Genomic DNA, 25,083 nt, shown 5'->3' with positions numbered 1-25,083 from the left:
TCCACATTTTACTTCTCACGCATGTACCCCGAGCCGATCGGATTCATTGTGGAGCATCAGAACAGCGTGGAATGTGTTTACAGTATGTAGCATTGGATCAATAAAAGGATAGATTTTTGGAATGGCGATCAGGAATTGGAATAATCTTTTTGGATACCATCTGATCTCAGGTAAGGAATCTATTTTACCAGTCTTAGGATAATCAGACCTGTTTTCACAGAGATATAAGCTTTTCCCCTATATGTGATATGGCTGTTTGGCTGTGCGAGCGATCAGGAAATATATCAGATCAGATATCAGAGCGCCTATATAGCGTGCATACGTACACATATACTATCGATAATCTAGCGTTTATTTGAAAACGATTAATAAATAGGCTGAAAAATGAGAACGTTTTTTGTGTATTCTAGAATATTCCGTTTATTATGGAATATTTTAATTTTCCTTGAAAACGAGGGCTTTTCAAGATGCTATAATACGGAAATGAACCGATAAAAAAACAATCCGCTTCGACAATGTTGACTGGAAAATGAGTCATAGATAAGCGACGGGCAGATTAGACACATAGCCATAATTTAAAACATAGATTAGGCGATATTAACGCTAACATTGAAGTGGATGATGGGCATTCAAGGGGGTAAAAAGGAAAACACGGCTGGCTCTGAAAGCGTTAAGGAATTCCAGGTCTTGACTTTTTTTTTGTAAAAAATCAAGCACTTTAAGCACTTCAAGAACCTTGTGCTAACCCTGTTATAAGATTTGATATGATGTTCGGTTTAAGCATGCAAGCGGTTTATGGCATCTTTACACCTCTAAAATCAGAGAAGAAGAATGCGAGTCCTGCCTAAAAACAGGAGGGTGTTACCTATGAGAAGCAGGTATTTCCTCATGAAGTTGATACGGTGTCTCTCGCGGAGGGCAGCGTTGAACTTGACGCTGGTGCTCGGGGTGATCACACACTCCTTGTCTTCCTCAGTCTCCTGGCTGTCTGGGCCCTCCAGCATGGGGAAGGTGCTGCCGCGAGGCTACACACACACACACACACACACACACACACACACACACACACACACACACACGATACAGAAAAAGAGAAATGCCATTCAGTTCTTCCTACTTTGTAATGAAATGTAATAATTTTGCAGCCCAAAGTGCTTCACGGCAGTGATGTAGACACAAAATAGACATAGGTATAAAATGAGCAGCGAATTGACATTAAAACCGCCCATATTCATTCAAATCTATATAAAAAATTAAAAGAGTGTGATAGATTTCGGTGTTAAAATGTCCAACCCCAAGAGGGGTTCCTGCACAGGTCCCACCCACCTCCAGGGTCTGAGGCCCCACTTGTATTGGGAATCATGCTAAATAAAAGCAATACAATCAGTGAACCATGGGTCTAAATATAGACTTGTCCATAAAAACAATGTGTAACGTTGCTGAGGAGCAGCCAGGCCCACAGGGCCGCAGTGACCTGGGCAGAGGCTGAGGAAAGATATCCTGCTGAGGCACCGCTAGATCAGAGTGACACCGACTAGTAAACCTTCAAAGCGATTGGACGATTGGACCCAGAGTTACAAACCAAACACTGTCTGGACCCGTCTCAAACCCTGCCCTCCAATCACAGCTGTGGCTTCAGGGCAGCCCTGAGCCCTGCCAGAGAACGTATTGACCTGAAGACAGACATGTTTCCAAGACCAAGACTCAAGTATGGCCTATCTGGCCAGAATGTACCGGTAACACTGACACATTGAATAAAACAAGGTAGGTCTATACATTTACATCTTTTTAATTAAATTGTAGCCTACTGGTAGGACCATTTCTAACATATAATGTATATGTCAAACGTAAGTGAAAAATAGAACCACAGCAGGTTATATTTCAATTAGACTGCCTCAATGATTAGAACTCCCCCTCTCAGTCCTGAGCATGGTTAACATTCAACCCTCTGAAACCTAATGATGGTGGATCATCCCACATTAACATCACAGTCTTTTGAAGGCCGTAGCGAGTTCCGTTTTAAAGCTAGGGCGAAGCCAATGACATCGTATGAACCTAGAGATTTGCAAGGAATACACAGATACCAAACATATCGCTCCAATGTGGAGCTTTCAGTACCGCCACGCCTCCGACCTCTAGATAAAGACGACCTCCACTTTTTCAGTTCTAATTTGCAGCAACAACAAATAAATCGGGACGATACATAGTTATTCTCAGCCACATGCCCGAATTGCCAGGTTCTGCCGAACAGAGGAGCATAGAAGTGTCACTCACCACCACGGTGACTCCATCGTGCACCAGGGAGGGGGAGGCGTACAGGCCGGTGGAGTATTTACCCACGTACAGAGTTGCCCTGAGAGAAAGAAAGAGCACAAGGTACAGTAAATGTTTGCTTTGCTGGTTACATCTCACAGATACACATTTCACTCAAAATACGAGTGCGGGGAAATAAGTACTAATCTAATGTGAATATATACAGGTATGTCTTAAAAACACAGCAGAACGGGTAGAAGCTCAAAGTGGGTCCTCGCTCTCGTTTCACACCAAACACTTTTGGATCAAACACCGAAAGTGCCGTTTCTCTGTTCCACCAAAGTGTGAGTAAAAACAGTAACTGTACTATGAAACTACGCACTGAGAGCAGGTGTGAGTAAGAACAGTAACTGTACTATAAAACTACGCACTGAGAGCAGGTGTGAGTAAGAACAGTAACTGTACTATGCAACTACGCACTGAGAGCAGGTGTGAGTAAGAACAGTAACTGTACTATGAAACTACGCCACCAGTGATGTCAACAGTGAGTCCTTGTGTTGTGTTAATTACAGCATCATGAAATTGAGCTGTAATGAACACAACCCAAGGAACCAATGTCCCTGATGACATCACTGGTGGCCACATTCAAATAGACTTTCAATAACTGTCAAAATGAATGAATGTGTGCGTTTACACAGTTTTTGGATGTGTGTGAGATTATGTGCAAAATGAAACAGCATTGTTAATTCGGTGAAGTGCCCCTTTAACATCACAAGACACTGCATGTCTAGACTGCATTCCCAACTTGGGCAACCTCAACTCACTTAACCCTTTCACTGCCACACTACCAAACGGTTAACCCTTTCACTGCGACAATACACGCTGGACAAATCTGGATCCCTGGAGCACCGTTTGAAATGATCCGTCTGGCTGTGGCGCACCTACCCTCCAATCATCTCTACCATACAAAGAAGCATCCTCTAAGAGCAGTGTTCACATTGTTTCAAAGGGTGATTTTCTTTTTATAATAAATTATGTCAAGATTTAAGCATTTGTAACTGGTTATTGATGTATCTTTTTCCTCTCAAAACTATCCGGTGTAGCTTTAAGGAGAAATAATCAAAATCAATTGTGAATATCATCAAGATTTCCAAAAGGGGTGGTCTACAATCCCAGAGCGTGGTGAAAAATAGAGAAATGCTATTTAAATGCTAGTTTAACTTTAAATACTAATATGGCTCAACAGCAGCAGGGTCTTTATCCCCTATGGCTAAGGCCTCATGATCAATCCATCTCTGAATGGCATGGAAGTATAATTACAGAAGCATTAATTACATAAAAAATGGCAATACTAGAATTCACATCTTAAATTTCTCCCGCCATCGACAATCGACCACCGAAGCCCAGCCTGCTTACATAAGCTTGTTCTTGGGCTTCTTCTCCTTGGGGAAGGGGTACTTCCACTGGGTGATGCGGCCGACCTCCCCGGACATGTAGGTGAGGTAGCGCAGGGTCTCCATGGCCACGTTGGAGTGGGGGACCTTGCGGAGGCCCTCACGCTGCCAGATGTACATGGCCACCACGGGAGAGTTGTAGTTCTGGACCCACTGGACGTCACCGGACTCACTGTCCACCGTCACCACCAGGCCGTCGCCGTTGGACACGAAGTGAGCCATCTCTGGTGTTGAAAGAAGAGGAATGATATCGACGTCATGATGACTTGTATATGATGTTTATTTAGCCCAGGAAAGATTGGCTGAGTGAGGATGTTCTTTTTCAGCGACACCCTGCTTCACGCTCATACAGTTACACACATTCACACCTGCTAAGTAAAACCACAGAACCTCTACAGTAAATTGGAACTACGCTCAATTTAAGAAGTCATACATGTTATTGCTATAGTGTAAGGCAGGCCAAAATGATTAGTGAACATGAACAACTCTCCCAAATCCAAAAAAACAGGGTGCTAAATCTCACATGTGTGGTATACAGCCTGAAGCTGCTCCATAGACAATGAATTTTGGAGAGATGTTATGCATTCACCCCCACCGGAGTTTGAGGGATCGATCCGGCAACCTTCCGGTCAACAGGTCTGCCTCTCCAACCTTTAGGCTAGTGACATATTATTTTCCCATGCATACAAAATATGTCTTTTTCTTATTCATCTGCAACAAAGCAGCAGAAGTGCAGTTAATCATCTCCTGGATAAAAAAATTAACAGGTGCCTGATATGAGCACAATTGATCTCAAACCCCCACCCTCTTTTCTTGATCCTCCAATCACAACAACAGTTGCTTCCCTCGGACAAACAAAGTTTGGAATTTTGAATTCATTTTAGTGATTATTAATTTCAAATGATGTCATCGACTAAGCAACATGACAGGTTTGCGTTTGTGTGTAGACCAAAAACATGCATCCTCTGTACAAGGCAGATGGCAATTGGGTGACTTTATTGCAACCCGGATGCAACGTAGATACAAAAGTGCCCATTCACTTCATTGATAAAAAACTTTGCTATAAAATGCTACTTACCAAGATCTGAAGTAGTCAAAACAACAGTCTGAATACACTATAGGGATTACAAACTTGTGATTTCCCGACACAAGATTGTTGTTTTCACAACCATAGTTTTCATACTTAGAAATATAGGGAAGTTAATTAAGTAATTTGCTCAAAGAAATTGCATTAATAGTGAAAATGGGGATGGCGGCAAAGTGAATAAGGCAAATTGTCGACTAGTACCATCAACTGCAGCAATTAATCTAGTTGTTTAATATATCCCTAATAAGGATCATGACACATCAGAATATAAGGGGGCCAATGAAGCCAATATGTAGGAAGTGTCTTACTGTATTTGGTGTCCTCGTCGGGCAGGGTGGAGGCATAGTCGGAGTAGGTGGCATTCCAGCGCAACTCTCTGCTCTTGGTGTCATACATGGTGATGGTGTATTCTAAAGTTGATGTAGAAACAAATACATTTTAACACTGGACATCACACATCTGTATAGGAAAAAGGCAACATTTAAAAGAACAAATAATGCACCTGAGGAAGCGACAGCGAAACGCGTTGTGCAAACAATAAATAAGCAAAAACGAGTCCTGTGGAGTGTGCGGTCCCTTCTTTCCCTTGAAGGTTTTCTCCTTTTAGTTTATTTATCTCTCTTGCGCTGACCTGCACCTCCAGTCGGGGTCCAACCAGATGTGCACGAGTCTTATCTAGTTTAATATATATATATATATATACCGTAATTCCTCTAATAGTAACCGGGTCTCAAATACAAGCCGGGTCTCTATTAATGGCCGGGTGCGCTCTTGAGCTAAGCAATTATAAGCCGGCCTCCTAATACAAGCCGGGTTACTAATATACTGAGCTGCATACTGAGCTAGTTACTTGATTTCACTTTGAAAACATTGAAATGACCAGTGACCACCTGTAATTGCACTGTTTACTATTTCATACAGTACTTGGTTTCAATAAATGAACCCAGTACATTTTACTGGGTTCAAACTGACACAAAATGTTGATTTATTCATTATGATCCGTTTGAAAAATTGAAATATAGGCCTCCCTCTTATACAGGCCTCCTCCTAATACAAGCCTGGTACCCGCTACAGTTGAAACAAATACAAGCCGGGGTTACTATTAGAGGAATTACGGTATATATATATATATATATATATATATATATATATATATAAATCAAGTTTTGTGCAGCATTGGAGTGTGATAATGTCTCTATGGGTGTATGTTGGTCACACATACATGACCGGTCTCATACTCCTCACACTCCTCGAACCCTACGGGGTTATGTCCAATGTCATCAAAAATCCACGAGTTTGACATATCGCCTATGGGGAAATAAAGCCTCATAAGCTTTGGGAACGTGGCATTGAATTTCCTTCCCCTTTGCTTCAGAGGATGGGAATCGTGAGCGGGGGAGAAAGGGTCACTTAATGCAACAGGATCCTGCATTGACATCGGTTTTTACATAAGTGGCATTCAGACGGCTCTCACGCTTCGGGTCCCTATCTCGGATTACCATCTCATCTCCACCAAGCATTGGAGGACAAAGGGGGAGAGGGACAGGGAGGGGTCGCTGGTAAGGGGTTGTGGGAGGTAAAACAGTGTTAATGGGTTAATATAGGTGTTGGGTTTAGACAATGCAAATAAAACGAGTTAAGTGGTTAGGCAAATTAACGAGGGGCACTCAGACAGATGAGATACTTATTTATTTAATTTCCACATCTAGTACTCTTCCGAATAAGATTGCATTCCCACGCAGCGTCCCTCAGTACCCACCCAGCGTCCCTCAGTACCCACCCAGCGTCCCTCAGTACCCACCCAGCGTCCCTCAGTACCCACCCAGCGTCCCTCAGTACCCACCCAGCGTCCCCTTCATCACCCACCCAGCGTCCCTCAGTACCCACGCAGCGTCCCTCAGTACCCACCCAGCGTCCCTCAGTACCCACCCAGCGTCCCTCAGTACCCACCCAGCGTCCCTCAGTACCCACCCAGCGTCCCTCAGTACCCACAGCGTCCCCTTCATCACCCACCCAGCGTCCCTCAGTACCCACCCAGCGTCCCTCAGAACCCACCCAGCGTCCCTCAGTACCCACCCAGCGTCCCTCAGTACCCACCCAGCGTCCCTCAGTACCCACAGCGTCCCCTTCATCACCCACCCAGCGTCCCTCAGAACCCACCCAGCGTCCCTCAGTCGCCACCCAGCGTCCCTCAGTACCCACCCAGCGTCCCTCAGTACCCACAGCGTCCCCTTCATCACCCACCCAGCGTCCCTCAGTACCCACCCAGCGTCCCTCAGAACCCACCCAGCGTCCCTCAGTACCCACCCAGCGTCCCTCAGTACCCACCCAGCGTCCCTCAGTACACACCCAGCGTCCCTCAGTACCAACCCAGCGTCCCTCAGTACCCACCCAGCGTCCCTCAGTACCCACCCAGCGTCCCTCAGTACCCACCCAGCGTCCCCCAGTACCCACCCAGCGTCCCTCAGTACCCACCCAGCGTCCCTCAGTACCCATGCAGCGTCCCTCAGTACCCACCCAGCGTCCCTCAGTACCCACCCAGCGTCCCTCAGTACACACGCAGCGTCCCTCAGTACCCACAGCGTCCCCTTCATTACCCACCCAGCATCCCCCTCAGTACACACGCAGCGTCCCTCAGTACACACCCAGCGTCCCTCAGTACCCACAGCGTCCCCTTCATTACCCACCCAGCATCCCCCTCAGTACACACGCAGCGTCCCTCAGTACCCACCCAGCGTCCCTCAGTCCCCACGCAGCGTCCCTCAGTACCCACGCAGCGTCCCTCAGTACCCACAGCGTCCCTCAGTCCCCACCCAGCGTCCCTCAGTCCCCACCCAGCATCTCCCTCAGTACCCACCCAGCATCCCCCTCAGTACCCACAGCGTCCCCTTCATTACCCACCCAGCATCCCCCTCAGTACACACGCAGCGTCCCTCAGTACCCACCCAGCGTCCCTCAGTCCCCACGCAGCGTCCCTCAGTACCCACGCAGCGTCCCTCAGTACCCACAGCGTCCCTCAGTCCCCACCCAGCGTCCCTCAGTCCCCACCCAGCATCTCCCTCAGTACCCACCCAGCATCCCCCTCAGTACCCACAGCGTCCCCTTCATTACCCACCCAGCATCCCCCTCAGTACCCACCGAGTGCCCCCCTCAGTCGCAAAACATGTCGGTCACCATTTTGGTCCTTCGTACAATACAACACACCAGTGGTTAAAACTAACATCTGCACTGTGGATCTTTGTTCTTAGTTGACCCTGGTTAAACTGGCCAGGTGAGTTTGTAATTATGCCAACAGTTGGGTCGTGATGAGGAGTATGGAGGGATAGAATGGTTTTATAGGAGCGGCTGAGTGGCGCAGTGGGCAAGGCGCTCGCCACTAACGCAGGCGATGCTGGTATCGAGCCCAGCTCTCGCCGTTGCTACCGGCTTGGCCGGCCGTCATACTAACACAATTGGCAGTGTTAGAGGGTTGGAAAGCCGGTGGGTGGGGATTGGACGTTGTGGACAGCAACTCCTACAGGTCGGTTGGGTGACGCCGGTGCGGCGGAAACAGGAAGTATCGGGGGCAGCGTGAGCCTCCCACGCGTTACTCCTCGCCACTGAGAGTTCGAGCTGCTGCGGTGAAAAGATGCGACAGGCTGCCTCCTCGTGTACCGGAGGGGACACGTGATGCAAGGCTTCTATCCTCACTACAGCCGACCAGTGGGAGGCATAGTCTAGCAACGTTCAAGACAGGGGAGGGAAGAATTGGAAACACGAAGAATTGGAAACACGAAATTGGGATGAGAGAAAAATAGAAAATGGGGAGAAAAAGTGGATACAAAAAAAGAACTGGTTTTATAGGCCCATCACTGAGTCAAGGCCAGCTTCTGTTGTGGCAGGTGGGTTACCTGTGCGGCCCAGGTAGAGGAGAGAGGAGGAGGGACACAGCATCTCTGCGAAGGATGAGGTCAGAGTCTGCTGCTTCTCACCCGTCAGCAGGTCCACTACGTACCACAGGTCCTGCTTCTTACCTACACACACACACACACACACACACTTTCTGTCATCTTAATAATCTCATCACATTTAGAGGAAAGCAGTTTCAAACTGAAGGCAAGTAGCTGCACTGTGTCACAATCAGTTTAAGTATGAAAACACATATCCATTTAAACATCCCGTTTCCTGAATTGGGTGTTGACCGTCTCCCATCAAATAACACACCCATTCTCTGCATCGGTATTCTCCCCATTCCGTTGGTGCAGGGAGTGGCAGTAATAGCCTAGTGATTGTGGCAGTTCCTAAGCCTACGGATTAGTAAACGGTGCCTTCTCTTTCGCATCATAACACCCAGGAAGGAGGACGGGTGGTCTGAGCACTTCCTCAAACTGACACGACATGCTCCTTCTGAGATGGATGGATAACAGCCATTTGTCTTGCACAACAAACACCAGACGCGGTGGTTAATGGGCGAAACCATTCGCTCCCAACTGCCATTTGATTCAGATTCTTACATTTAGCTTGATTCTAATTGTTCGTCGAACAGTGTCGAACTTGAGTGCTACAAGTAGGGCTTTTTTTTGGCAATTGAAGCTTCGGGGCCGAGCTTCGATTTTAATTCGAAGCTTCGAATTAATTTTTTTTTATTCATTATTTTTTTTATTTTTGTATTATTATTATTATTTTTTATTATCTTATGTTGTGGGACTTGTACAGCACATTGGTAAACTGTTGTTTTTAAATGTGCTCTATAAATAAAGTGGATTGGATTAATGAATTAAGTAGCCCCTTTCGTGACTGACGCAGCCAACACGGCTGTGTGATTTAATTCAAGGTGGATCGCTGTTGTCGTTTGAACAACTTCAGATTTCATGGGAACTACCAATCCCCCAAATCAAGAATGTTTAAGATGAATGAAGTAAGATTTTGATTATTTGAAATATGGCCTGTGTAGACTAAACTATGCACAGAATTATGTCAGTCTACAAGGTCCGGATTCTACATGGTCCGGCAATGTAGACCTTGTAGACTCCACTACAGACCAATTATCAGTGAATGTTCATGCATTTTTAAGAAGGGCTACTTTCGGGCGGTTAGGTGGCCGAGCGGAGATTGCGTTCGTCACCAACCCCGGAGCTGTGAGCTGGATTCGCCTGTTCGAATCCAGCTCACAGCTCCGGGGTTGTCACTAGCTTGGCTGGCCGTCTGCACTAATACAATTGGCTGTATTAGAGGGTGGGAGAAGCTGGCGGGGTGGGTCCGGGTCGTTGTAAACAGCGACTCCTACAGTTCGATCGGGGCGCCTGCTAAGCGTGGATAGGATTTGAGGGGGATAGTGTGACCTCCCACACGCTACGCCCTCTCGATGAGAATCCGCGCTGCCAGGTGAAAAGAAGCGGTGATTGGCTGGACGTGTGTCGGAGGAAGCACGTGGTAGCCTCCACTCTCCCAGATGATCTGACTGTGGGGGGTAAGTGCGCAGCGACCAGGAAGGGACTGGGAATTGGCATACGACTAACATTGGGATGGGAGAAAATCTGAGGAAAATGGAGGGGGAAAAAGACAAAAAAAAAAAAAAAAAAAAAGGGCTACTTCCACAAAAAAACAAAGAACTCACCAAAACATCTCAGTAGCACCTTATCTAAATGTTCTATTTCATATATGGAGATTGATATTTATTTATGTATTGCATGCATTTCTACATTTTATTTCCAATTTTGTTTATTCATCCCAGTATCTTTCTTTCTTATGTGTGGAATTCTACAAGGCATTTACATTCACATTTAGTCATTTAGCTGACGCTTTTATCCAAAGCGACTTACAAGTTCTGTACGACAGGTCATCAGGAAGGATACAACTCTATCAGCTGAGTAACAATATTCATCAAAGTGTTGCGTGTTACAGTGTAGGTTAGTTTATTAGGACAAGTGCATGACAGTAAGGTTAGTTAGGGTTAGATTTATTTAATTTTTTTTTTTTTAGTTTTTTTTCAGATAATGGTTGAAGAAGTGCGTCTTTAGTCGACGGCGAAAGATTGGACGGGATTCGGCTGTCCTAACTGGGGTGGGTAGTTCATTCCACCATTGTGGGGCAAGGACTGAGAATAGGCGTGTAGGTGGTGTATATGTGTTTGAGGATGATATCCTTCAAACAGGCAATAGTGATGATATAATTTGGGCAGTGCTGAGCTGGGTTCCTTTCCTCCAGTGTATTTGTCCCCCGGCCCCACCCAATGGCCCCATGCACACACACACACACCGAAGTAAAAATAAAAATGTTGATGTTTTTTTTTTTTTTTTTAACACTTCGATTTTTAATGTTCGAAGCTTGTGCCATCGAACGAAGCTTCGAAGCTTCGAAGTATTTAAGACAGCCCTAGCTACAAGCTTGAGTGCATAATAAAATAGCATATAAAGCAGTAATATAGGCACGGCATATTCCTTAGTAGCAGAGTGCATAATAGTAAAAGACAGTACAAACGTTAATTGTTTTTTTTCTCTTTCATTTCAGATATTTCATTTAGATGACAATCTTTAAAACCCTTTCACTTGGGTCGGATTTAGATTATTTGTTATATTTCTGATACGTAAGTGATGGAAGCGATTCAGTTAGTACTAATTGAACCCTTGCATTAAACATATGACTATGTTGTGAAGTCAATCCACATCACTTGGAATGTGAATGTGATATCTCAGAAAAAATTACAAAGCTCTGCTTAAACTGGTTCCCTCGTACCTAAGTGTGCTTCTGTGCACAAAGCAATATAAGTATGCCCTTCGTTCTCAAGCTGTTCTAACACTGGAAGTTCCCCATATGAGAACTGAATTGGGAAAAAGGGCTTTTAAATATGCTGCTCCTTCATCTTGGAACAAGATACAGGAGGACCTAAAATTACCAGGACTGGTCACCCTCGGAGAATTCAAAGCCATTTTAAAATCCTACGAACTCAGTTCCCTTGGTCAGTGCAACTGTGTTTGATCATTTGCCTGTTTGATAACTTGCCTGAAATTGGAGCTTGATGTAAATGTTTTATCTGTATTTTATTGTGATGTTCTTTTTTATGTTGAAACTTTCTGCTGCCTTGCTTGGCCAGATCGCTCTTGAAAAAGAGATTTTAATCTCAATGATGCTTATCTGGTTAAATAAAGGATTTGATTGATTGATCAACCTCTATGGTCTTGAATTACTATGAATGAAGAACATCTTTACAGAATAAAGATGAAACACATTGTTCTCTTACAGGTGTAAATTACTTATGGCGATCACTCAACCCCACGACCCGGAAGTACTCTTGTCAATCTGCGAGACATAACACATTATCCAGAATAGATTATGTTTTTGCATCCCCGAGACTATTTGATAACTATGATGTGGAAATGATACCCAATGCATTATCAGATCACTGTTATTTACTCCTAAAAGGAACATTTGGTATACTATCATCCCGAGCCCCAAGATGGCGATTTAACTCGATGCTGCTTAATAACAAGGAATTCATTACACAATTCAAAGAAGCTCTTTCAGTATTCCTACTGGTGAATGCGAAATCGGTGCAGGACCCCAGAATATTATGGATGTCGGTAAAGGGAATGATCAAGGATTTCACTGATAGCTTTTCCTCCAAAATACGCAAGAATCGATGCTCAAAACTGGCTGAACTGGAAACACTTTACTCAACGTTATTTACTTCTTTACAATACAACAACTCGGTTCGACTGGAAACTCAAGTTAATGTACTAAAAAAAGAGATTAACGCCATATACAGACAACAATCTGAAATACAAATACGTAGCACAAGACAACAGCAGTACTCTCAAGGTTCTAAACCAAGTCACCTATTAGCTATGCGATTAAGAGTCAACGCAAAATTTGCAGATATAACTACCATTAAAGCACAACAAGGACTTGTTACAGACCCTAAAAAAATAAACGCAACATTCAAAGAATTCTACTCCAACTTGTATAAATCAGAAACGACCTTCGATCAAAACAAAATAGACACATATCTTAATCAAATTAACCTCCCTAAACTTTCAGAGGATGACGCTAAACAGTTAGAAACACCGATCACACTAGAGGAACTCAGGAAGGCCATATCCGAAATGCAAAGTGGTAAGGCTCCTGGTAGAGACGGTATCCCACCAGAAATGTACCTCTCTTGTTGGGACATAATTGGACCCTTATTACTTAATATGATTTTATATTCAGTCAAGGAGGGGAACTTCCATAAGAACGACAATATTGCACTCATAACAGTCCTCCTTAAAAAAGACAAAGACCCCACCGAGTGCGGTAGTTATAGACCCTTAAGCCTCCTCGAAACCGATATCAAACTGTACTCTAAGGTATTAGCCATCAGACTTCAAAAGCATATGACGTCTTTAGTTCATCCGGACCAAACTGGCTTCATAAGAGGCCGTTTGATCACTGATAACATAAGACGATTACTACACGTACTAGATGCTAACAAGGACGACACCACACCTAAGGCAATGCTGTCCCTGGATGCAATGAAAGCTTTTGACAGGTTGGAATGGTCATATCTATGGGCAGTATTAGAAAGGATGGGGTTAGGAAAAGGATTCATTGATATGATTAAAGTATTATACAAAGACCCATCGGCCATGATTACAACAGGTATAATCACCTCCAAAATCTTTCCGGTATCACGCTCTTCTAGACAGGGTTGCCCTCTTAGTCCCGGACTATTCGATTTATCATTAGAGCCTTTAGCACAATATATAAGACAATCCCAATCCATAGAACCAATCGTAATCAAGGGCACACAACATAAAATTTGTTTATATGCGGACGACGTAATACTGTTCATGCAAAACCCAACACCGCGTTGCCTCATCTTCTCAAGTTGATTGAGGACTTTGGCGATTTATCGGGATTTAAGGTAAATTGGCCGAAGTCGGCTTTCCTTCCACTTAACGCCCCTGCAAAAAAATATATAACCCTCCCAGAAGAGATACCGATGGTTAAACACTTTAGATGTTTGGGAGTTGAAGTATTCCCTACCATAAGCCAAACGGTGAAGCACAATTACATAAAAATCCAAAATAAAATCAAATACGACCTTGACAGGTGGTCAAAATTTAAAACTCAGTACAGGCACGGGTATCAATAGTTAAGATGGACGTCCTACCTAGAATCAACTTCTTCAGCTCAATGCTACCGTTACCCCCTCCAGAGGGTTACTGGAAAAAATTACACTCCTCCGCATACACATTTATTTGGAATAACAAACCACCACGTATAAAAAGATCCACCACACAGAGAAACAAAGCAGATGGTGGTATGGCATTTCCAGATTTTTTCCACTATTTTAAGGCGTACACTTTAAGACCACTGACAACATGGTTTGATCCCCAAGCATCAGTATCCTGGAGAAATTTAGAAGAAAATATAGTAGCTCCACATAGACTGAAGGACATAGTATACACCAAATTATCAATTAAGCAATGCGAACGGAAATTTGGCCCCATAATTACCGGTACTCATGCGATCCGGATATGGCGTGAAACACAAAAAAAATATTCGAACCCACATAAATGGCATAATCATACTCCCTTATTCAATAACAATGCACTCTTGATTGGAAAACGACCTATAAGATTCCCTAGATGGGAAAAGCAAGGCATACACACATTAGGAGATGTTTTCAACAAACAGGGTTTTTGTAGTTATGATGAAATACACAAAAAAAATTATCTCACCAATTCCACATATTATTTTTACGCACAGTTATTGTTATGTTTGAAGGCTCACAGTGTTCCATTAAGGATACCAATTGTACACCACAGATACCACAAATTCTTCTATGAAAGAGACATCAATTACTAACGTCCTCGTATGAAACCCTCCTCCACCTAGACTCAGTCTGGAGGAGTGATATACCAGACCTGGAAAAAGATTTTGATTGGCAAGAAGCCTGGGCAAATGTTCGACTTGCATCAAGGAACCCGGACCATCAACAAATCAATCTTAACTATATTCACAGGACATACTTGACTCCTATAAGACTGAACAGAATGGGTCTTAAACAAGACTCCAAATGCTCCCTATGTACAAATGGGGACGAGGGGACATTTATGCACATGTACTGGGACTGCCCACCAGTTAAGATATTCTGGAAAGAAGTGACCCAGCAATTATCAAATCTCTTAACTCTGAATATACCTGTACACCCCTCTGTATTACTGCTGAATGATGTTTTTGAGTGTGCAGTACCTACACAGCTAAAGAGATTGGTTTTATCTGGTATCACAGTGGCTAAAAAGCTGATAGCATCACGATGGTTTCAACCGGAAAAAATGTGCCGGAAGGTCTGGATTCTTACATATCTCGATGTGATTTATCTAGAAATATCTACAGCAAGAATTTTGGGTCTCAATGAATCCAAAATGACAATGTGGTTAGAAGTGGTGGAGAGAATAAAAGCTAGCATATAATGGTAGTGTCTGGTTAGGAACGAGTGATAATGGATGGATTATCCAATGGGGGGTCCGGGAGGGGGGGGGTACGAGCTAGAGCATATGTGTGTAGGGCATTAGATAGCAGGTATTAGGGGTATATCCTGTATAAGACATTTAACTAAATGGTGATTTCATTGGATGTGCACTGTTAATTAATGCTTGTATATCTTATCTTGTGTTGTCATGTTTGTTTATGTGTTTGTTTAGAAAATAATAAAAAAAGAAAATACAAAAAAGAAACACATTGTTCTCTGAAAACTTAACATTGATGTACTCAATTGAATGTATGCAATTAATCTTTAAGACCAAGTTATTAGTTCATTAGGTTTAAAAATGTCATTACGCTCATGAACTCATATGAATAGACATACATGTTATTTTCCATTTGTTTAAATTCCAAGGTTTACAGATTCAAACTGATGCATCAATTCTTAAAAAAAAAAAAGTATTTACAATCCTACCAGTGATGGAAAAATGATCATGTGAACCCTTAGCTTTTACACAAAGGAACACAGCTTTGCGCTAGCAGTTCAGTTGAATGAATGCAAAATCTAGACTGATAATGACAGCAGGGAGCACAACGATGCGGTAGCTATGGTAGATTAGCCCCTCACCTCCATGACCATTGTAAATTCAAAAGGGCAGAGGCTACAAGCGCGAGTGGAGTGAAATGGAAATTTAGTGTAACGGCTTTTGTTCTGGCCAGATAAAACAAATGTATTCAGGAGGAGAGCCAGACCGGGGGGTGGACTGCACCTGTTTGCAGACGATGAGGCACGTAACCTTAACAACGCAATTGATTAGTTCAAATGGCACGTCAGGGGAAGGCGGCAAATGGTACAATCTATCTGATGCGCTTAATCGCCTTGACCTCGTGTTTTGTCTTACCCATGTAAAGGACTCCATCTGAACTGCGACACGGAGAGGCCTGGACCAACTCTGGGATAGTGAATGGTAGTTTCTGTTAGGAGAATAAGGAATAAGCACAATCAACATGAAGACAGCCACAGACCTGTGTAGCCACCATACATTCATTGCCAGTGTGCTGCCACTACAACCCTCTGAGACACCCACACATTTCTTTCACACAGACGATTACACTTGTGCTGGTGGCTATAAGAATGTCCTACTTTGTGCATGACTTGCTTATACCTGTGGTAAGCAGATATGCGCTTCTCTAGGAACAGGGAAGTGAACAGTGTGTTCCTTGGCAGGCAAGGAATGGTGATGTTTTCACGATAAGTGAACGTTTTGTTTCGTCTTACCGTGAGGCCTTCGTTGTTCTTCCCTCCCAGAGAGTACAGGCTGCCGTCGTTAGGGTCAGGCAGAAAGGCAGGCCTTGAGGGGGGGGGGACATGAAGTTTACGTGCAATGAGGGTTAGTATATCAGGGTATTTTTGGCTCCATGGAAATTGTTTTGGGGACATTTTTCAACATTTCTATAGCAATTTCATTTTCAGCTTTCAGACACCCGACAACCTTGCTTCTCCAGATTCTGTTCCAGATTTTTCTGGGGGCATTTTTTTAAGCATCCGTGATCCCATTTTCAGGAGCACTTTGTAAACCGTCAGGGGCAACTTTGCCTTGAGTCCCTGTTGATTTTCCTAACCTGGATATGTAGGTCACCACCGTGTGAACAGTGTCACTAACTGACATAATCTCAAACCCGCCCTCTTTTTCACGATCCTCCAATCACAACTGTTGCTTCCCTCAGACGAACCAGAAGCAACAGTTGTGATTGGAGGATCAAGAAAAGAGAGGTCCATTCTAAGAGGAAGTGAATGAGAGATGTGCAAGCTCAGCTAATAGTTTCCTGTTCACCCACACACCTTAAGGATACTTACTCTGCCACATGCGTGGGGACTTGAAGAACAGGATCTGTGACAAGAGACGGAAAGATGAGACTTAAGTCAAAGGCAGATCAGACTATTATACTACAATGTAAATCATAGCCAACAGCACTTGAGTGTTGAGCCCGACTACATATGAGAAACCATGTAACACAACACCAGATTCTCAGAAACAGTCTGATGACGTCAACTGTGTAAATTCCCCGCAACAAGGTAAATATGTATGTATAGAGATGACCGGTACATTACAGGAGAGGATATCATCTCGTCTTGTAAACATGCGACATGATGACAATTATTTTCTAGCTTGATAACAAATATCCCAACGCAATCAATGATGAGAATGTGGCAGTTAACTCTCTCCACCAACCAAAACCAACACTGGCTGCACCGCCAGCCTTACATTAAGTACTAGACATTAAGTACTAGACAAACACACACCGACCTGCAGTGTGAATACACAGGGTGTAGGCCAGATGGGGGGGGGGGGGGGATTACCTGGAGTTGTACATGACCAGTGTGCTCAAGCAGCATCAACAACCATTATAGACAACTACCTAGAGGGGTTGTAAGCTGGAAAATAGGTTTTCAGTCACAAGGGGGGAGGGGGTAACTTAGCTTGGTGTATGTTGCCATGTCAGTGTAGGCAACATACATAGTGATGGGGAACGACAGGCCGACATTGAAGGGATGCATGCGTTCCGTCACCACTGGGTTGGGTTCTACCGGCTAGGCCCAAGAGCAGGTTTTTATTCTTCACCCCCCCCCCCCCCCCCGGCTGCCTGGAACACAACAGGTGTGTGTGAGGTGTGACACAGCAGCAGTTCAGGTTCATATTCAATAGCTGCTCCACAAGAACAACAACAACAACAACACATGGCGTCATGGAGGCAGCTTCTGTGTTCAATGTGTTTATTAATGATGGAGGTATTAGGTGTACCTAGGTAGGATGTAGGCTGGCTACACCAGAGAGCTCTGCACAGACGATGTGCACATTAACATGACCTGAATCATAAACCTTCAGGCTGAGAAAGCTAATGTAATTACTATTGTAGAATCAGGATGTAGAATCTGCTCCATAGACAATGAATGGGGCACTGACATTGAGAATAAATGTTTGTATCAGCTTTCACACACAAACAAGGTTTAAATTCTGGTTCAGACCGGTTAGCAATACTACCATATGAACCTTGTTTGAGAGTGAGACCTCAACTTCACAAAGCTTCCTGATGGCTCCACAAAGGCAGTGCTCCATGCATCGCCTACGGAGCAGCCCCAGATTTTACATCCAGCTGACAATTCAAGGGTTCTCTCTCTCTCCGATTTCTAGCTTTAGGAGAGGGTAGGGGTGGGATACGCAATACGATACCGATATTTGGTCCTCGATATCGATAATATCACAATATCGGTGATAATTGATATATTGCAAGAATTTTCATTTATGATATACAGCACAATGTGTGCAACTAAAGAAGAAAAAATACAGTTTGTGCATTACAAACCAGCCAATTGTACATGAAACAATGTACAACAAATTGCATAGTGCCTCTTTAACACACACACTGACCGCAACTTGATTATTAACTATTAATTATGTCCCAAATGGAAAACTTTGTTACCATCTGCAATACAAATCTTTATACGTCATCTGTTTTATAAGATAATGTTTTCAGTCTGTTCACCTCATTCCAATAATTTGTATTGCAGTACAATGTGAAAGATGTCAAAAAAAGACGTGAAACTTAAGAAGAAAAAATATATATATTTATTTGACGTCGATGCTGTATTGATGCAAAATATCACAATATATTGAGATCTGACAATATTTTCCCTCCACCCCTAGGAGAGAGTATGGCACAAATTCACAAACGTTGACTGAACTGTCCTGGGGGCGCACAGAATACCATGCATGAATTCTTAAAATTAGGCGACATTCCCATTTAAAAGCTCGCGCCCAGTGAGACTGTTTGGACAGAGGAGTGAGGGTGCAGTAGAGTGGTTCACCCTTGCCCACTGTGACCTTGATTACAGGCTTTATCTGACTCTTATCCGCCTCCCCTCCCCGTTAATGATTACCAGGTTAGCATGCCTGGAGGCCGATTTCACTATGTTGACTCATGTGCCGTCTTATCACGCAATGGAGTCAATCACAACACATTGACTGGATAACAGTGTCCCGTTACAATACGTTTCCATCTATTGTATGAATATCAAACAACCGTACGTTCTGTTTATCAAGTTCAGTGTTTCCCACAGGATCTTCAGAGACTTGGGGGGTGAACCTCCGACCCTCTAGGGTGGTCCGGGGGCATCCCACCCCGGAACTTCTTTTTGGTACATTTTAAAGTTAAATGCATCAATCTGGTGCACTTTGAGAGCAAAATAAAGAGGCTAGATCTATGATGAACTTTGTGCTCAAAACACAAAATCGACTAGAGCTTCCCAATTCTCTCCTCGAAGCACCCCAGCCATTCAATGTATTTGTTAAATTCCACCACCAGCACCCTGATTCAACTTAACTAGCCCTTTATTAGGTGAATCAGGTGTGCTGGTGGTGGAATTTAACAAATACATGGGACGGCTGGGGTGTCTCGAGGAGAGGTTTGGGAACCACTGGACTAGAGCGTACATTTGAGCCATCAAAGAAATGAAGCAAAAGTGGTTACCCGTGTTGAACTGGTTTATTTTTTTAGAAAATAAAAAAATATAGTGGATTACTATTACGACTACTACCACTGCCAATACTACGGATACATCCCTATTGGCAAACTTTATATTAAAAAAAAATGTGTCTGGGTAATTAATGGGAAACACTGAAGTTTAAATTAACCAAACCACATTGCATTGTTTTTTTTAATTGCCTTACACAGGTTAGTACAGTAGGATAAGGCCATTGTTTAGTGTTACAAACTATATTTAGCCTACATTATTGATTTATAAATATGATATATTATGAAAGCCCAGACATTGTTTTAAATGACAAAACCACCAAAACAGCTGAAAATATAGACATTTTGACAAAGAACTCACTCTGTATCATTACTAATATACCATTGAAATAGATCAAATCATTCTGAGCAGTCATAGCTGTAATTAAAGTATAAGTTCAATAATATAAAGGTTCACCAATGGTGTCCAATTACCTACATTCTGTTACAGTACATTATCATAATGTCCCTGATATAAATCAAGTTGTAACCAACTAACCTAGGATCGGACAGATACGAATCGGAGCCAATCACAGCATATTTTAATTGATCGGTCTCGGCTATATTAAGCTCAATGACATTTGGATCCTTTTTTTGCTGTGATGTAGCAAATGTTTTTTCTTTAAGCAGAGCTATTGAATTACCAAGCATATCTTACCTACATTGGATTGATTTGGCTAACTTTAATGTACTGTGTGTACTACTGTAGTTGTATTAAAATACAGTTAGGAAAATACAAATACCAGATTGGGACTCTGTATCGGCAGATACTCAATATTCAATGACTCAGATTGGGATTAGGGGCAAAAAAACCTGATCGGGACACCCCTAGACAAAAGTCAAAACACATCATTGGTCTTCACTTTCAAAAAAAGAAACGGGACCTCATTGTCTTCCCTGCAGCACACCACAAAAGTGCTTTGTTGTGCGTAACCTGAACACAGAGCTGGGCCTTGAGAAAGAACACAAACAAACAGGTGCTGGTGATGCTCTCCCCTTACCTTCTTTCAGGGTCCATTTGATAGAGCCAGATCTCTTGCTCACAGCATGCAAGTTTCCATCCAGCGTCGACACAAAGAGCAGGCTTTCAGAAAGGGTGACGGTGCTGGCACTGCTAAAGCCCTGCAAGACATAAGTAGACAGATTAAATACGCTTCAGAATTCTCCTGATGCTTTCACAAAATTTTATTAAATTTTTTTTTTACTTCCAAACTATGTCTGGTTGCCTGCCAAGGTTTCTGGTAGAGTAGACAACCACAACAGCTTCAGTCAAAGTGTTCAGTTAGGCCTGGTCAGAATGCACATAAATGAAATGAGACAAGCAGACATGCCGGTATGCATACGCACCGATATATATAATAATAGAAGTCCTTGGTGCGCATACACGCACCACACAGAAAGATCAGGCAAATCATGTGCTCCTGCATTGAGATGGTGAATAACCAACTCAATCACTAATTGCTCAGAAACATTACTAACGGCCTCCATCTGAATTCAGCAGAGGTTATCTGCCGGCTAGCTGGTGATATCATCGTATCCACTACGCTGATATGGATTAATCTTATAGGACATAACAAACCAAGAGCCCTTCTCTCCGGAACATGTCATGCCTACAACATACACACGGAGAGGGGAGGGATATGGTTAGAGTTTTAGCCGACTGTGGGGGTGTGAGGCCCAAGGGTGTAACGGCTGGCCTGGCCTACAATCCAAATCAATGACCCCCCTCCTTAAGCTTAGAATGGGAGAGAAGAACTTGGTCAAATTAGATTAGATTTAAATGTATTGTCATTATACAGGACAAGTATAGTACAACAAAAAGCGGTTTGGCACCCAGCCAGAGTGCAAATGTAATATACAATGTACAGAGGTGATTAAACTGGGTAATATATAAATTAGTACAACTGGGTGTAGTGCTAATCAGATGTATGTATAGTTGTAATACCAATAATATATACAGCTATAAAGACAGTACGGTTGTAGTCATACTGGCCAGCAGCATAACTAGTAGAGTGGGTAAGGGATATGTACGGTTATAGATATAGTATACATATGTAATTAGGATTATGTGCCGGTATGTACAGACAGATGTGGGTAGATATATATACAGAGTATACAGCATTATTGTATGTGTTATATGGGTTATATGCAGGTGTATAAGTAGGTATTTAGGAGGATTATATGTAGACAGATATGGATTGGATGTGTCATGTGTGTATATTATAAATGCGGTAAATATAAATATATATGAGTCATCTCATCTCCCGCCTCGACTACTGCAACGCACTGCTAGCTGGCCTCCCGGCCACTGCCACCAAGCCTCTTCAACTCATTCAAAACGCAGCGGCCCGCCGCCCGCCTGATCTCAAACCTACCGAAGTCGGCCCATGTCACCCCACTTCTGACTTCTCCCCATTGCTGCACGTATCCGCTTCAAGGCCCTCGACCTAGCATACCGTGCGGCAAAGGGAACCGCTCCCGCCTACCTCCGGTCAATGGTCTCTAACTACACACCCTCAAGACCCCTACGCTCTGCATCTTCTGGCCGCCTCAGACCTACTCCTATCCAAGCTCCCGGAGGGTCATCAAAGAGAAGCCGCCTATTCTCAGTCCTTGCCCCACAATGGTGGAATGAACTACCCATCCCAGTTAGGACAGCCGAAACCCGTCCAATCTTTCGCCGTCGACTCAAGACTCACTTCTTCAACCATTATCTGAAATGATTAATAAATTATAAAAAAAAAAAAAAAAAATCTAACCCTGACTAACCTTACTGTCATGCACTTGTCCTAATAAACTAACCTACACTGTAACACGCAACACTTTGATGAACATTGTTACTCAGCTGATAGAGTTGTACCCTTCTTGCTGTCTTGTCGTACAGAACTTGTAAGTCGCTTTGGATAAAAGCGTCAGCTAAATGACTAAATGTAAATGTAAATGTAAATATGTGGGGTTACCAAGCTGGCACTACATGGTGGGGGATGTGTTCTCTGAGCGAGTGGGAGATAAGAATGGGAACGACAGGGAGATAAGAAGACAAGGGTCAAGAGTGGGAGAGGGTTTATACACACAAGAGTGTGAGGCTGAACACGTGCTACAAGTATTCTAGAACTGTGTAATACAGCCGATCTGCTTCCCAGCACACCTGATAGGGTATGTTTGGCTTTTACAAGGGAATCCAGGGCAAAGGAAACCAGCTTGAGAAGGTTTTCAGTTACACAGATGAACAGTGGGCTGAGCTCTCCCTCTCTCCAGTCCAGTATACAGTACACACCCACTGAGAAGGATGGAGAGACTTGCGCTGTGCACATGTGGGCAGATTTGGTCTGGGTTCAGTAGTAATACCTAATAATAAAAGACAAACGGATGGCATGTGAGGGAAGAGAGGGAGATCGGGAGAAGACAGCAGATTCACGCAACAACAGAATCACTGACCACAATGTCTGCTGTGAGAACCAGCCCCATGACTAGGCTTGAGCCAGAGCTGCTGTGGGTGGTGTGTGAGCATCCACCCTGGAATTTTAAAAACACTGCCCTGGGCTTCATCCTGATTTTTTGGCATGGACGTGCCGGGAGAGGTCCGGTGGGGGTGGTAGACCCCAACTATCCACCAGGCCTAGGGGGACTTTTGAAACGAGCCTGACCACACTTGGTTTTGCATTTGGATAAAAGTGCACTCCGCAACCCTGACTGAAACGCAACACAGTGGCCTATACTGTAGCAGCACAAGAGAAGCTGGGAACCATTAGCCTCTGGACTAATGGTAGTCATTAGAGCCATCGCTCTCCTACTGAACCACAGTGGTATTGATCAACCTCTCAGCCTAAAGGCTGAATTAGTTACGTTGGCTCTTTAGTTGGGGTGGTCCCAGCCTTTATAGTTCCACACGACCTTGCTGCTGTTCCCTCGTCTACACGCGAGCAGGGTAAAGGCGGAAGCGGAAAAGTTCTGTGATTGGCCTTCAGGGCACGTGGGCCAATCACATCGCTTGCTGTACTGTGTTGCCCAACACAGTTAATTTTGGAAGAGGTGCACATAGGCTTCGTCAGTAGGCTTCTTGGCCTGCACGGTAGGCTCCCGCAACACCCTTGACGACCCTTTGACATTAGAGTATAGATTTGCCTAAAATACCCCTCAACAAGGCCCAAGAGGGAGTGTAACTACCACCTGCTTTTGTTTTAGGGGACATACATCTATAATTACAAACAACATGGCATTCAGAGCAACCTTCACTGAATCACTCAGCATTGTCTCTGAATCACACAGCATAGGCTTCCTCACAGGCCAGAGCCACACACAGGACCAACACGAGTCTTGCTCAAGTGTTGCTGACTAGCTGCCCGTCTTGTTGTTTTAGTACGCTGAGGGCAGGCCTTGCTTCCTGTGCCCTTTAGCTGGAACTGAGAACGCCGTGGCCCATCACCAGTGGACTAGCGCAGGGAAACGGAGCTCAAAACAATTCTGCATAGCCCACTATTAGCCCAGGATATTAGTGTCAACCTCTGTGCTTCAACAGTTTATGGTTAAAAAGGAAACTCTGTCCTTCCTTGTTTGCTTATAGATCCCCTGCTGTAATCTTACAGTCTACACTTGCACTTGTGTCAACATTGCACACCTGTGGCTGTTCCCACTTGACGGTGAACTCCAAAAGACCACATGACCGGGAGAGCAATAACAATAATAATGTGTTTATTTAGCCCATCATAGCCTCCACTGTGCTCAGTCTCACAAGCCAAAAAACGGACTTAACATCGGTAAACCCTTTCACTGCCACACTACAGAAGGTTAACCGTCTGTAGTGTGGTAGTGAAAGTGTTAACCTTCTGTAGTGTGGTTGTGAAAGGGTTAACCCTTTGTCACGTGGCAGTGAAAGGGTTAACCTTCTGTATTGTCGCAGTGAAAGGGGTAACCATTTGGTAGTGTGGCAGTGAAAGGGTTAAGACTGGTAGTGGTAACATCTCAGTTTTAGGCTTGAGGACCGTCCCTGGAGTCCTGGACATCTGTTTGTGGTGTTGTTAGGCTGTCTAGAGTGATTGAGGGGGGGGGGGGGTCTAGTTTTATATGGCCATTTCTCTGAAGATGGACACAAGGAGGGACCTCGTTCTTATTTTCATGTTCTACTGCTTTTTAACAGGGGGAAAAGGCAGTCGTTGCGTAAGTGTGTTACATAATACAACAGAACAGGGCGAAACCAAATTCTTGGCAGGTTCTGGACTTCTTACTTTCCCTCTGCAACGAGGCCAGACTATGGCTTAACACTTTGGATGC

The 25,083-nt window shown here is 43.9% G+C and overlaps 1 protein-coding gene across 1 annotated transcript in view; it reads right to left on the bottom strand.

The window, feature by feature from the left end:
• The window catches only part of ern1 (endoplasmic reticulum to nucleus signaling 1), a 73,288-nt gene that overhangs the window by 42,834 nt on the left and 5,371 nt on the right, over window positions 1-25,083 (bottom strand). The window contains exons 2-10 of the mRNA XM_084329513.1: window positions 20,814-20,934; window positions 17,099-17,132; window positions 16,520-16,592; window positions 16,143-16,215; window positions 8,685-8,807; window positions 5,103-5,204; window positions 3,670-3,931; window positions 2,275-2,353; window positions 866-1,025 (exon numbers count right to left, since the gene is read on the bottom strand). Coding sequence (XP_084185639.1) covers window positions 866-1,025; window positions 2,275-2,353; window positions 3,670-3,931; window positions 5,103-5,204; window positions 8,685-8,807; window positions 16,143-16,215; window positions 16,520-16,592; window positions 17,099-17,132; window positions 20,814-20,934 — 1,027 coding nt within the window. The remainder of the gene's footprint in view (window positions 1-865; window positions 1,026-2,274; window positions 2,354-3,669; window positions 3,932-5,102; window positions 5,205-8,684; window positions 8,808-16,142; window positions 16,216-16,519; window positions 16,593-17,098; window positions 17,133-20,813; window positions 20,935-25,083) is intronic.

This window comes from Notolepis coatsorum (genome assembly GCF_963971535.1).
Source record: "Notolepis coatsorum genome assembly, chromosome: 14".
Taxonomy (NCBI): Eukaryota; Metazoa; Chordata; class Actinopteri; order Aulopiformes; family Paralepididae; genus Notolepis; species Notolepis coatsorum.
The sequence above is the reverse complement of the archived record's forward strand: the minus strand, read 5'-3'. Positions and strand labels throughout refer to the sequence as shown.